Below are 16,145 nucleotides of genomic sequence, written 5' to 3'. Positions count from 1 at the left end.
GGACATAACAACCAGTACTCTGTATCCTTATATGCAGCATTCCATTGTAAATAAACACCTTAGTGTGACCTTGACCTTAGAGGTAGGGACACGGTTCTTGCACAAGACACATCGTCTTGGTATATCGATCACATGTGGCAAGTTATTTTAAATTCTGTCCATACAAGGGAAAGTTACAGCCCGGACACGACAACCTATACTCTATGTCCTTATATGCAGCATTCCATTGTGAATAAACACTAAGTGTGACCTTGACTTTAGAGGAAGGGACACGGGTCTTACACACGACACGTCATCTTGGTATGTCGAACACATGTGGCAAGTTATTTTTCAATCTGTCCATACATGGGAAAATAACACCCCGGACACGACAACCTATACTCTATGTCCTTACGTGCAGCATTCCATTGTGAATAAACACTAAGTGTGACCTTGACCTAAGAGGTAGGGACACGAATTTTGCATGCGGCACGTCGTCTTGGTATGCCGCACATATGTGGCAGGTTATTTTAAAATCTGTCCATACAAGAGAAAGTTACAGCCCGGACATGACAACCTATACTCTGTGTCCATATATGCAGCATTCCATTGTGAATAAACACTAAGTTTGACAATGTCCTTAGAGGTAGGGACACGGGTCTTGCAAGCGACACATCGTCTTGGTATGTCGAACAGATGTGGCAAGTCATTTTAAAATTTCTCCATACAAGAGAAAGTTACAGCCCGGACACAACAACCTATACTCTATGTCCTTATATATGCAGCATTTCATTGTGAATAAACACTAAGTGTGAGCTTGACCTAAGAGGTAGGGACACAGGTCTTGCACACGACACGTCGTCTTGGTATGCCAAACACATGTGGCAAGTTATTTTAAAATATGTCCATACAAGGGAAAGTTACAGTTTGGACACGACAACCTATAATCTATGTCCTTATATGCAGCACTCCATTGTGAATAAACACCCAAGTGTTACCTTGACCTTAGAGGTAGGGACACGGTTCTTGCACACAACACATCATCTTGGTATGTCAAACACATGCGGCAAGTTATTTTAAAATCTGTCCATTCAAGGGAAAGTTCCAGCCGGGACACGACAACCTATACTCTATGTCCTTATATGCAGCATTCCATTGTGAATAAACACCTAAGTGTGACCTTGACCTTAGAGGTAGGGACACGGTTCTTGCACAGGACGTCGTCTTGGTATGCCGAACACATGTGGCAAGTTATTTTAAAATCTGTCCATAAAAGGAAAAGTTACAGCCCCGACTCGAGTTATTGAGCCGGACACACGGACGGACGAACGGAAGGACGGACGGACGGACAGACGGTGCAATTTTAATATGCCCACCTTTGGGGGCATAAAAAATCTCTGCACTTGAAAAAACAAATTCTAAAAATTGCACAGTCCGCCATGACAGTTCTTCCAAAATAAGCTTTCAACTAAAGGGCAGCAGTTAATGCTTAAATCTCTTTTATAAATGATAAATCAAGCATTTATAGATACTCAAGGTATAAAAGTTTCAGGAATTATGATATTTTTTTATTTACAGTGTATTGAGCATGTGAAAACATGTCTATCTGTCATAAAAACATTATTTTTTTATTGAGAATTTTCCATACAACGGAAGTACATATGACGCAATGGTGACGTCATACCTTCATTGTCAATATCGGAAAATGGCCCAACTGAGAAGTGAAACTAAAAGTAGACAACTAGGTGAAATGACCACGTCTTTATTTATTTATAATGATAGTGTATTTAATTTTTGATGAATGCCAAAAGGAAACAAGTTGATGAAGTTTTACAAAAATTATTCATTTGCTTTTAATTAATTGCAAACAAGTATATTTTTTTAATAGAGAGCAGATTTTGTATCCAATTTAAGCCCATCAATTTTCTCGGAAATATAATTTTCTATGAAGTACTTTTGTTATGCAATATGACAGTGTCTCATAAAATATATAAATAAAGTGGTTAAAGATTGGCACATGCTCCAAAGCACTTCATGGCGATAATGAACATCCCCTGGTATGTGACCCAAATCCCCTGATATTCAAAACAAATCCCCTGTGAAGCTTTTAAAAAAATATGGCATGTATGTAATATAGTATCCAGGTCTCGATACCTCAGCAGCCCATCTTTGGTGGTTGTCTTGTCTAGGTGATTGTATCACTTTTACGTTTATTTCATTCAAATAACATTTTTATAGTGTTATTTATTATAATCACTACTAATGAATGTTCTTAAAATAAGGTTTTAACTGACATTACAATTTTCTTTAAGCCTTTGGTAATTTCGATGCATCAATGAGAATTGTATCCATCATCAAGTGGACAGATCAAACAATTGACTGTTTTAAAGAGTTAAAACAAGGGATTAAACAATGTAAGGTTCTAACAAAGTCAGTGAATATTATGTTAACAAGAGATGTTTGTCAAACATTATGCCCCCCTGAGCGCCATGTTGTCAGGATTATATGGACAATTGAATGAAATATGCATGGACCGAAATGACAGCTGATTGTTGCCGTTAAGGCAGTTTTAAGATTATGACCATTAAAGTGTGAGGATAAAGTGTGTTATGACCATGACCTTTGACTCTATGAACTCAAAATCCAGAGTCATCAGCTGGTCACCAGAAACCTAAATGTCAAGTTCGAGGGCCATGGGTGCAGGCATTGTCAAGTTATCACACAGACAAGTTTTTTTCGTTCAAGGTCACTGTGACCTTGACCTTTGACCCAATGACCCCTTAAATCATAAGGGGTCATCTACAAGTCAGATGCAACTCCAAGTCAAGTTTGAAGGCCATGGGTTCAGGCCTTGTTGAGTTATCACTCGGACAACCTTTTACCATTCAAGATCACTGTGACCTTGACCTTTGGCTCTATGAATCCTAAAATCAATAAGGGTGATCTACTGGTCAGGCTTAACATCCATGTCAAGTATAATGATCATAGGTTCAGGCCTTGTTGGGATATCAGTGGGAGAAGATTTGTTAAAAAAATTGCGTTAAAGGTTACTGTGACATTGACCTTGGCCTGATGACCCCCAAAGTCGATAGGGGTCATCTACTGGGCAGGCCCAACCTTCATGTCAAGTTTGATGACCATAGGTCCAGGAATTGTCGAGTTCGCTTTCAAGGTCACTGTGACCTTGACCTTTGACCCCTAAAATCAATAGGGGTCATCTACTGGTCAGGCCCAACCTCCATGTCAAGTTTGAGGGCCATGGGTGCAGGCATTGTTGAGTTATCACTTGGACAACCTTTTACCATTCAAGGTCACTGTGAACTTGACCTTTGACCCGATGAGCCCCAAAAACAATAGGGGTCAGCTACTGGTCTGGCCCAACCTCCAAGTCAAGTTTGAGGGCCATGGGTGCAGGCATTGTCAAGTTATCACTCGGACGACCTTTTACCATTTAAGGTCACTGTGACCTTGACCTTTGGCCTGATGACCACTAAAAACAATAGGGGTCATCTACTGGTCAGGCCCAACCTCCATGTCAAGTTTGAGGGCCATGGGTGCAGGCATTGTTGAGTTATCACTCGGACAAGCTTAAAAATTATTTTACCATTAATGGTCACTTAGACCTTGACCTTTGACCTGATGACCCCCAAAATCAATAGGGGTCATCTACTGATCAGGCCCAACCTTCATGTGAAGTTTGATGACCATACGTCCAGGAATTGTTGAGTTATCACTCGGACAAGCTTTGGTCTACCGACGGAGCGACCGACCGACCGACATACCGACATGCCTGTGCAAAGCAATATACCCCTCTTCTTCGAAGGGGGGCATAAAAATACCAATGATATTCATTTTAATATTATGTAAATTTTATCCTTTGTAATTTTTTTATTAAGAATTTCCCAATTTTGCCAAAATTGACGCAAAAATTCCTAATCTCGCGGGTATATGACATATTCCCAAAATACCAAAAACTATCCTGGAAACTTCTAATGGAAAAAAACCCCTTTACGTTAAAGTGAACAAAGAAACAAAATAACAAGTTGAACGATGTAGGTAAATGGCATGATCATGTTTACCGTATTGAATTCATAGTATCTATTATCAATAGAGGTCATCCGGTGATATTGTCCAAACTGTTCACCAACTATGAGATAAATGAACCATAAAAAGTGTTCATCAGTTGTTGACCTTAACATTTAACCACCGACCTCAAACTTATAAGGATTCATCCGCTAACCATAACCGATCTGCCTACCGAGTTTAAGGTCCCTGGGACCGGGCATTCTTTAGTTATTGATCGAACGGTATTTCCATGTTAATGTTACCATGACCTTGACCCATAGTTTTCAGTTATTGATAGAAAAATATTTTAAACTGAAGGTCATCACCAGCTTAACGTTTGACCCACTGAACTGAAAATCGATATGATCAAAATAAGATTGCTTATGACCAATCTATCTAACACGTTTCAGATCCCTGGGCATAGTGTTCTTCAGATATCGATCGGGAACAGATTTTCATCTCATTGTCGCCTTGACCCTGACCATTGACACACAGACCCCAAAATAGATAACATTCATCTTCTTATTATGACCTACTTCCGTTTAACGTTTTAGATCCCTGGGCCCCAGTGTTGTTCAGTTATTTATCAGACATAGATCTTCAGCTCAAGGTCACCACCAACTTAAGGTTTGACCCAATGACCTAAAGTCAGCAGGGTTCATCTACTTGTCATGACCAACATGCCTACTACGTTTGCTGTCCCTGTGCCTAGGCGTTTTTCATAGGAAAACGTGGTGACGAACTGACAGACGGACGGATTACCAACAACATCAACATTTGAAAACCATTCTAAAAGGAGGCATAAATATGGGACACAAACAGATTTGGGAATCATAAAAATTAAAGGGTGTTGCTTATTAAATGCAATGCACAATTTTAAACAAAGTTCTAACACTCATAAATGAGCACATTTAATTGTATAAAAACACAAAGAAGTATCAGTTCTAAACACCAGCACTGTTTACTGTTGACGCAAATGTTAAAAGAAATTAGTTTGAGGTTGATAATGCTTCAAAGTGAATTTGCGGCTCAGATTTTTTTGTTCAAATAATTGCTATTCTGAGACCAAAATAATTAACAAAGAGATTACCTGTTCTCCGCCTGGGCTTTCATCATACAAGTAATTGTATGTAGAATATCGGTTATTGTCTGGATTTGTAGCTTTCATCCAATGAAGTAATGTTGCACAACAAACCTCCACTGGAATGGCTTCATGATCAATTACAAAGACAATTTCATCAACAGTTAGAGATGCAACTATACTTCTTGGTATGTAGTAGTCCATTTCATAAAGTGGTCCAAGAATTTGAAGCACATCTTCCAATGGTCTGGAAGAAAAAAACAATGTCAAAGGATAATATGTAAAAGGTTTTAAACACAGTAAGGAGTATAACTCCTAATTGCATATAAGTATAAATCTAACATTATATTTACATCACATTGAAATTTTGACACATCTGATTAAGGGTTATTGATGGAAATAATTGTAAATGACATTGTAGAAAGTAACCATACTATAATATAAATTATTAATGTTTAATTTAGGACACGCAGTTTGTTAACATGCATATTGGATCGTGATTTGCAAAATAATCTTCTTATTTTTACTTAAAACAAACTGTGGAAATCTTTCTTAAAGAATTTGTCTAAGACCAGGTCAGTAAATAAGTGACAGATATACATGAAAGGAGCAACCATTGTGTCAACATAAGTTCAGGAACCAAAAATGGACCAAATCCTGCCTACCAAAACCCATAGGGTGTGGTGATCTGGGAATGAGAGCCTTGATAGTTATTTTTTTTGTATAAGTATTTGTACAGCAATTGCGTTCTTATGATTAGGCCAACACAGAAGCGTTACCATTGTTTATCAAGGGACACACAATCACACATCTAAACAACAAATCTGATCTTACAGTATCCATTTGTAACTGTTCTTCTGAAATGTTGTCACTTCAGCTTCAATATCTGCAATACCCCACCATTTTGGTCTCTTTTCTTCATGATTCATATCCTTCGACATTTCTTCAAACGGTTCACACAGTTTGGAAGCAAAATGCAGCAGTGGCAAACAAAACATCCAGGAGGGATCTTTGCCATACATCACAACATTCTTTATGACATTAATAAGGGCTGGCTTCAAGGCACTAAAATGTTTAAACAAATAATGATTCTCTGGAAACGATTTCCTTTAAGTACATAGTTCTTCAAGTTCTTTCTAAAAACAAAAATTGTAAATTATTGCTTTTTGCAAAGATCCGATGTTGCCTCAAATGTATAAACTTTCCATCTTTATTTGATGCTAACTGCTAGTATTTTCTTTCACTGTGTCAATATCACTGATAAAATGAATTACATAAATAAGTATTAATAGACAGACCCCATGCCAATAAAGTTGCTGATTTCATCGACTTCTGCATATTTCCTATTTTTTGAATCTGGTGTAACCATCAAACATTTACAAAGTATCTGCAATGCATTCTGGGACAAGCCAACTTGAAGTCGGTTGCAGGCAATGCTTAATGCCAAAGCTCTAAGCAATCCAATAGAACTTGATCCATACTTTTCACTGGTCAGCTGTTCAATCAGGGGTTGGAACAAATTTTCACACATCTGAAAATACAATAATGATTGACAGAAGAACTCCAGCCTGTGTCCGTTTTTTCTATTTTTAGAAACAGTGACCTTGACCCTAAGGACCCCAAATGCAATCCATTGAAAGGTCTTCATAAACTCTTCCTTTATACCAAGTTTTGTCAAGATATGTCAACCCTAACTAAAGATATTCAGTTTCCACCATTTTTTCGATTTTTAGTAACAGTGACCTTGACCCTATAGACACCATACACATCCCATGAAAGGTACCCATAAACTCTTTCTATAGACCAAGTTTGGTCAAGATATGTCAACCCTAACTAAAGTTATTCAGTTTCAACCGTTTTTCTATTTTTAGTAACAGTGACCTTGACCCTAGGGACCCCAAACGCAATCCCACGAAACGTCTCGATAAACTCTTCCTTTAGACCAAGGTCAGTCAAGATATGTCATCCCTAACTAAAGTAATCCAGTTGCAATTGTTTTTTCCATTTTTAAAAACAGTGACCTTGACCTTGACCCTAGGGACCCCAAACGCAATCCCATGAAAGGTCTCCATAAACTCTTCCTATAGACCAAATTTAGTCAAGATATGTCATCCCTAACTAAAATTATTCAGTTTCAACCGTATTTCTATTTTTAGTAACAGTGACCTTGACCTTGACCCTAGGGACCTCAAACACAATTCCATGAAAGGTCTGCATAAACTCTTTCTATAGACCAAATTTAGTCAAGATATGTCATCCCTAACTAAAGTTAATCAGTTTCAACCGTTTTTCAATTTTTAGTAACAGTGACCTTGACTTTGACCCTAGGGACCCCAAACACAATCCCATGAAGGGTACTCATAAACTCCGCCCAGCCACCCGCCCACCTGCCTGCCCGAACAACAACGTTCGTCATTCTAATAACAAATAAATGAGTTATGACAGTTACCAAAATATCAATCTAAACACAGATTTCTGTAAAGAAATGTTTGATTTTAACCATTTTTTCAGCATAGCATACCTGGTACTTATAATGTTCAGCATTATCCCAGCACTTGGCATCACGTTCGTAAACCTTTCTCAGACCTGTTATTAGCATGTCTAAGTGCTCCAACGATGTCTGAAAATTCTCTTTCAAATTTTCTAAATGAAATGAAGGCTGGAACCAATGAGGGATAAATGCCGCAGCAAATTCATAAGCCCTTCTTTCAGCTTCTTTCCTCCAAGTGCCCCTGATGTAATCTATTCCTCGCTGTACAATATTATCTTTTGGCTTCAGAAGTACCATTCCATCATACTGATGCCATTCACCTGAAATGATAACTACCAGTGTTTTCACCTAATCTTAACCCAAAAAGGAAATCAATTATACTATGCAATTTACAAAAAAAAGATATTTTGAAATCCATTTTGGCAGTTTAAAAGCAATATATGAAAAAAGGCATATTTCTTCGACATACATTCTAAATAATAGACTGACAAATACATATGCAAAGCTACAACTATTTGGGAAGCATTATTCCATGAAAAGCTACCCATGCCCAAAGGATTTGTTAGACATGTAAGGAAGGACACCTTTGATATTTAAACCACTGTGTTTATAACTGATCAATATTAAAATGTGTTCCTACATTGGTGCATTTGTTACAATGTCATAACCAATTGATCAGTTATTGGTTGTATTAATAATTGAATAATAATATCTGTCATGTGTTCCCGTTCCGGATAGAAAAATCCGACCCGAGGGCACCTGCGTTGCCTGGTAACGAGGCTTGCCGAGTTACCGGCTACGCAGCGTGCCTGAGGGTCGGATTTTTCTATCCGGAACGGATACACATGATAGATATTTTTTCTAGCATACCTTAATTATTTTTTGTGTGAAGAAACTGCATAAAAAAGCTCATTTTTGTACATTTCACCAAAAAGCGCGTGCGATAATGTTTACTCATGTGTGGCCTCATGTCGCGCAGTAATTTTTATTCACTGTCAACGTCAATAAGTTCCTTCGATATCAAGTTTTTGAAGGGTTATTTCGATTTGTTGTGAAGATATATTTTTGCAAAGTTAATGTTTATGAAAGTCATCTATTGAAATCTCATAATTATGGTTAATTAAAGTATATAATAAAAGAAATAACTAGAAATGTGTCCATAGGACACGGATGCCCCCACTTCGATTTTTTGTCACAGAAAATAAGCCATAATGATTATTCAGGATAATCTGAGGGCCCTAACTCCTAAATGATTAAAGCGATTTCCATGGCTATCGAACTTGATCAAGATATTATGGTCACAAACATGTGTTAAAAGTTTGGTGAGGATTGGACAAACAGTTTTCAAGAATTAGATCGGAAACAATCTTCGGGACGTATTTTTCAAGTCTTTTTTTGCAAATAAAGGGCCGTAACTCCTAAATGACAAAAGCGATTTCCATGGCTATCGAACTTGATCAAGATATTATGGTCACAATCATGTATGTAAAGTTTGGTGAGGATTGGACACATACTTTTCAAGAATTAGATTGGAAACATATATTTTTGAAGTATTTTTGGCAAAAAAGGGCCGTAACTCCTAAATGACTAAAGCGATTTCCATGACTATCGAACTTGATCAAGATATTATGGTCACAAACATGTGTTAAAAGTTTGGTGAGGATTGGACAAACAGTTTTCAAGAATTAGATCGGAAACAATCTTCGGGACGTATTTTTCAAGTCTTTTTTTGCAAATAAAGGGCCGTAACTCCTAAATGACAAAAGCGATTTCCATGGCTATCGAACTTGATCAAGATATTATGGTCACAATCATGTATGTAAAGTTTGGTGAGGATTGGACACATACTTTTCAAGAATTAGATTGGAAACATATATTTTTGAAGTATTTTTGGCAAAAAAGGGCCGTAACTCCTAAATGACTAAAGCGATTTCCATGACTATCGAACTTGATCAAGATATTATGGTCACAAACATGTGTTAAAAGTTTGGTGAGGATTGGACAAACAGTTTTCAAGAATTAGATCGGAAACAATCTTCGGGACGTATTTTTCAAGTCTTTTTTTGCAAATAAAGGGCCGTAACTCCTAAATGACAAAAGCGATTTCCATGGCTATCGAACTTGATCAAGATATTATGGTCACAATCATGTATGTAAAGTTTGGTGAGGATTGGACACATACTTTTCAAGAATTAGATTGGAAACATATATTTTTGAAGTATTTTTGGCAAAAAAGGGCCGTAACTCCTAAATGACTAAAGCGATTTCCATGACTATCGAACTTGATCAAGATATTATGGTCACAAACATGTGTTTAAAGTTTGGTGAGGATTGGACAAACGGTTTTCAAGAATTAGATCGGAAACAATCTTCGGGAATTTTTGGCAAAAAAGGGCCGTAACTCCTAAATGACTAAAGCGATTTCCATGACTATCGAACTTGATCAAGATATTATGGTCACAAACATGTGTTTAAAGTTTGGTGAGGATTGGACAAACGGTTTTCAACAATTAGATCGGAAACAATCTTCGGGACGTACGTACGTACGTACGTACGTACGTACGTACGTACAGACAAGGGCAACCCTATATGCCGCCACTTTGTGGGGGCATAAAAAGTATTACGTCACAGCGCATGACTCATCTGGCATGGGGGGATGCCAGATGGGATTTTCCAGCACGGCTGACGTCACCGGAAATGCCTCTCCGGTGTGCTAGAATGTGGTATCTAGCTTTTTGTGAAGTGGCAATTTAATTAATTTACATTTGCCTTAGCAGTGACTTTTCTCAACAAATAAAAAGTATTTTGTTTTTACTTACTGATGTGTGCCGTTTTATTGGAGATGAAACTAGTTTAGCGTGGGTAAACATAATTTCTACTGTTAGTGACAACCTCCAGTAAAATATGTCCAACAAATTTGAAATGTTGCTTTGCTGTTCCGCTTGTTGCAGTTTAAATGAATGACAACCGAACTTTCAAAGAACTTTTCAACTTTCAAAGAACTTTTCAACTTTCAAAGAACTTTTCAACTAACTTGATCTGTTTTCTTTTACACGACTAAAAATTCTGAAAATAATAATATGGCCCAGACAAGCGCACATTATAACAAGAGCTGTCGTAAGACAGTGCACTCGACTACGCCGCTTTGACTTAGAATACAATAACGATGTAATAATACCAAGTTTGGTCTCTTTATGTCAAACCTAACTAAAATCATTTGATGCATAAGGTGACTTTGATGCTGCCCTTCTACCAGCCCGCCCAAACAATGACGCAAGTCATTTAAATAACTTGATTTCCCATTATGAAAATGTGGTTAAGAATATACAAATATGTCTTTCAAAAGAAATTTAAAAAAAAAATTCAAGGGCCATAACTTGTATTTAGGCTTAAAACAGAGTTGTGTTTCTTGTTGTAAGATGGTCGTAAATAATTTTGAATTTTATTAAGTGCATTTAATGAACGGTATAGAAGTTTTTTTATAAAATCCCAACTTGCCCTTAACTTACTTGCCTAAAACTTAAACCCAAGTCAATCAGGGGCAATAATTTGTATTATGGATATGGAGCTATGTAAAACTTTAACCTAAGTTCCGTAGTCAATCAGGGGCCATAATTTGCATAAAAGATAATATGGAGTTATCTAACCTCATTATGTGATGGCTCTGAACATCTGTGTGAAGTATTAAGTCAATTGAATGAATGGTATTGGAGTTTTAAGTGAAAATCCAAACTTGCCCTAAAACTTTAACCTGCCCTTAAACTTTAACCTAAGTAAATCAGGGGCCATAACTGTATTTAGGATAATATGGAGTTATGTAACCTCATTGTGGAATGGTCCTGAACAACTGTGTAAAGTATTAAGTCAATTGAACAAAGGATATAGAAGTCATTAATAAATATTCCAACTTGCCCTAAAACTTTAACCCAAATTCCATAGTCAATCAGGGGCCATAATCTGTGTAAAGAATAATATGGAGTTATCTAACCTCATTATGTGTTGGCCCTGAACAACTGTGTGAAGTATTTAGTCAATTGAATGTAGGGTATTGGACTTATAAGTGAAAATCCCAACTTGCCCTAAGACTTAAACCGGACGCTGACGCCGACGCATACGCCAACGCTGGGGCGAGTAGTATAGCCCACCTATTCTTCGAATAGTCAAGCTAAAAAAATATCAAGTTAAGAGGAATAGCTATATAAATATGCTTGGTTGGATTACGATTCTTTGTGTCCTGCAATTCCACCTCATTATTACCATCTATCTACATTTCAAATTTCATTTCAATCCCTTCATTACTTTCAGACCAGCACCTATTATAGAAAAATTCCATTTTGTGCAATGAACTTCATCTCATTGCCATTGAACTTCAACTCATTGCCATATATCTATATGTTAAGTTTCATTTCAATCCCTTGTACTGTCAAAGATATGCCCGGACAAACTGATTTTCGAAAATTATCAGGTTACAAAGAGTTTCAGGGGAGAGAACTTACAATGCAGGGATTATGGTTCTTTGGCACTGCACTTCTTTTTGATACCTTACATCAACATTTCAAGTTTCATTTAAATCCCATTAAACCCCTTCAGTGTTTTCCAAGATGTCCGGACAAGCAACCATTAAAAATTTTATCAGGGCAATTTTGGACAAAAAATAACAAAGTAAAGAAATTGGCCCTTTAAATAGGCCACACAGTTTCAAAGAAATTGTAGGTGAAGCTTAAGATTTTGACAAACAACAAACATAGATGAAACCCTTTGTAATTGAAATATTGAGCATGCAAACTTAATAGATGGATTTCACTAAGACCATGGCTGACTGAACAGCTCATGAATTATTTAGTGGGGGCAAGAACGCTCTGCTGCTGATAAGCCCCCAGTAGTAAAATCAATACATTGGTGTTTGTATGGTCAGTTTATACATGTTTTCTGTAAGTAAATTTGGTGAAATGGTTAATAGATTATGTGTTGTTGGTTGTGCAAAAAGACAAAACAAAGAAAAGGGAATATCTTTGAGCAGATGCAGATTTCCGTAATACCCATTGAGTAGACACATTGAATACATGTTTAGGCTGTTGCAGACAATACAGAAAAAAAGATTATGGAGTAATATATGACAATATGTACAAAACCAAGGTGACATTTTTTACAGGTAAATCCCGTGATTTATTTTTGTGGATATATAATCAGTTAGAACCCTATGTACTTAAAGTTGCACTCTCTCTCCCAAATAAGATTTACCACAATTAATATAAATGTTTTACATACCAAAAATAGATAAATACATGTCGAAAACAATGGTTCTTATGAAGGGTACCGAGTTGAGTTTGAAAGAAAGGTGCAGAAAACACAGGATTTCTACCTAATTAGACAAAAATAGATCGCAGTGAATTTTTTAGCACTCACCAATCATTTAATATTTTTTAGGGATGGAAACCGGATATCAAATCGGTATCCGGATATTCGTATCAAGTATTCGAATACTATCCGGATACTCGTATCATTTTGTTTTCATAATAAGTAAATCTCCTATTATATGTCACCCACCTTCTGTTATTTGACATAATTGTCCACTTAATTTATATTTCGTCATATGGCAATTTCACTTTTTTATTCATTCTTTCTCAGTCTTAATAATTTATAATGTTATAATCAAAGCTAAACAACTCATACGTCACAAAACTCATGATGAATACCACATAAACACCTCGCAAATTTGATAGTCACTTCGGCCGAGGTGGTTGCTTGGTTACTGCCACGTGCTTTCGAGTTTGTTATTTATCAGCAGGTTTCATGTTAAATGACGCTTTGATAATTTAATAGTCGATTGTAATTTTATTTCATTATATTGTTTGATTTAATGCAATACCTTCAATTTATGCGGTGTTTTGTAATGAAGGATATAATTGCGGAAAAGATAAGAAGACAAAAAGACGATCTAATTTTTCTTTATTTACATGCGTGTACTTTTCTCATTTATCAATAAACTAAACATGTTTACATATCGTATGAAAAATAAAATACACTACACAAAATAAAACGTGAGTAAATACTTAATAGGAAATAAATCATTTATATATTTGATAATTTAACTAAACACTGTACACACACTACTTTTAAGTCCGAAATGTTCTAATACTTCACAACAGTTTTCATTCGATGTCGCACTTAATCGAACGCATGTTCTTGTTCAGAAACAAGATAGCAATAATTTCTTCATGCATATTCATCAAAAATATGATTGGTCATTAATAGCTTTGATTTCACGACCCTTAACACGGGATTGGACGATCAATTTCTATGGATTAATGATCAATCCGTTTAATATCAACTAGTGTCAATTAGTGTCAATTAAGCACATCTGAGATCATAAAACAACACTTGTCATTGTACACAAGGGCATAGGACCTCACAGGGTGCTGCACAAGGACACAATATGACGACTTGTGCAAACTCCCAATTAGCAGACGATTTGTGACACATACCCGTTTCGCAACAGACAATGTTGATCACCTGAAATATTTCATCTGAAACGTTTTATAACAATTGCTATGTCTCTGCTAAGCTATTTCATTGGAATTTTAATTCTTAACGAATATTCGAATACCCATTTCAGTATCCGAATTCTTGCGTAATATCCGGATATCCGGATACTCGGATATTCGCTTCCATCCCTAATATTTTTGCGTTTTCAGATATTAAATACACGGTTACAATCTTGTCATCAGTTATGAATGTTTTTTCATAAATGCATCATTTAGAAAGAAGTTAAAGGTTAATCGCTCAACATTTATGTTTGTTATACATGTGCATGTATTGATTTTGAATCAGAGTGTCACTTTCAAAAAGGACTGGCAAGACTTTCACTTAAAGACCACCTCTTGATTGTCCTAATGAAAATTGGATTAGGTCTTTCAAACAAAGACATATCATATAGCTTAACACTTTCGGGGGCAACAGTTTCTCGAATTTGGAACACATGGGTACCAAGTTTAGCTAAATGTTTGAAACAATTAATTATTTAGCCAGAGAGGGAGGTGGTACGATCAAATATTCATGAGGCATTTAAACCTGGTTACAACAAAGTGATTTCAATAATCTATTATTTTGTATTTTTTATTGAAAGCCCGCATAATCTTACAACAAGAGCACAAACATGGAGCAACTACAAACATAACAATACAATAAAACATTTGATATCTATATCACCAACGGGAGCAGTAAATTTGATTACTGATGGATGGGGTGGACGTGTGTCGGACAAGCAAATAACTTTGAATCGAGGATATATGTCCATCCTTTTGCCCGGTAATGAATAGTTGACAGAAAGGGGGTCCTTGTTGCCGAGGAAATGGCAGCCTCCGGCACTGAACTTAGGATTCCTTCATTCACCGGGCAAAAAACAACTTTCTGGCAATGAACCGTCCAGAAAAATTGTCACATGTGATAATACATGTTGAGCGTGTCATAGGGAGAATGGACTCAAGTATTCCTGTTAATCAACTTACTTTATTGAATGACAATTTGATGCCTTCAATCATTCCATAGAACTAGGTGTTTACATCTAACAAGAAACTCAAAGCAAATATTTGTGATCTTAATTGTTCATTTTATGTTTATCGCTATAAACTGCCAAAATTATGATTTTTTATTTTCACTCTTTTCTGTTTATATACTGTATGAAAATACAGATACTGAAAATAGTTTAAGTTTGACTTAATTTTCTTTATTATCCCTGGAATAATATCTGACGCAAACACTTTCAGTAGTTTTATTGTTAATCTTTCAAGAAAGTCATTGTCTCTCTGAACATGAACTGCTAAACTGTTTGATTTACTCCCTAATACTGGCAGTTATTTTGTAAGGATCAGGTTAAGTTCCTGCTCCAACAGAATATATATTGCTACATTACATGAGGATAATTTCCTTGCATAATCTGATAAATCAACTTGTTTAAATAACTCAAACCATTACGTTCTATCATGTAAACTAGACCATTGAACTATATTGTAATATATAATGTATTAACCCGGAGGGGCTTATCAGCAATGTTTTGCCCCCAGCTAGTACACGCGGTCAGTTAATGATATGCAGAATCTATTTTTAGGTTATCTGAAATCCATCTATACCAGGTATGGAATTTCTAACGTCCAGTGGTACATGTAATGAATCATAAAATCCTTACCTTTTTTCCCAACCATGTGTCTATCCACATACAGTGTTCTATTATGCAACCCAGTCTGACCATCTTCATAATGCTCAAACTTGTACTTCCCATCTTTAGTATTATGTCTTAGAACACAATATTTGTATTCTGTGCTTTTTGTACTAAGCAGATTACGGTCAAAGGGCATCCGGTATTCATACTCTATGTAGTCCTTGAAAACCCTGTTAGCAGAACTGAAATAAACAGGATGAAACTGCAACAATTTGATCATTGACTATAACATATTTGAAATAATTAAAACTGCACTCTCACAGATTGAATGTTATGAACTTTTTTATATTTTTTGTCTTGTAACAAGACAA

The 16,145-nt window shown here is 36.2% G+C and overlaps 1 protein-coding gene across 5 annotated transcripts in view; it reads right to left on the bottom strand.

Moving 5' to 3' along the window:
• The window catches only part of LOC128237275 (E3 ubiquitin-protein ligase rnf213-alpha-like), a 123,267-nt gene that overhangs the window by 74,356 nt on the left and 32,766 nt on the right, over positions 1 to 16,145 (bottom strand). For all 5 annotated transcript variants that reach the window (XM_052952644.1, XM_052952645.1, XM_052952642.1 and 2 more), the window contains exons 6-10: positions 15,802 to 16,016; positions 7,647 to 7,936; positions 6,424 to 6,656; positions 5,960 to 6,190; positions 5,135 to 5,372 (exon numbers count right to left, since the gene is read on the bottom strand). In XM_052952644.1, the coding sequence (XP_052808604.1) occupies positions 5,135 to 5,372; positions 5,960 to 6,190; positions 6,424 to 6,656; positions 7,647 to 7,936; positions 15,802 to 16,016 (1,207 nt within the window). The remainder of the gene's footprint in view (positions 1 to 5,134; positions 5,373 to 5,959; positions 6,191 to 6,423; positions 6,657 to 7,646; positions 7,937 to 15,801; positions 16,017 to 16,145) is intronic.

Source organism: Mya arenaria, chromosome 6, assembly GCF_026914265.1.
Source record: "Mya arenaria isolate MELC-2E11 chromosome 6, ASM2691426v1".
Lineage (NCBI taxonomy): Eukaryota > Metazoa > Mollusca > Bivalvia > Myida > Myidae > Mya > Mya arenaria.
Note: the sequence above shows the minus strand (reverse complement) of the source record. Positions and strands in the feature narration are given on the sequence as shown.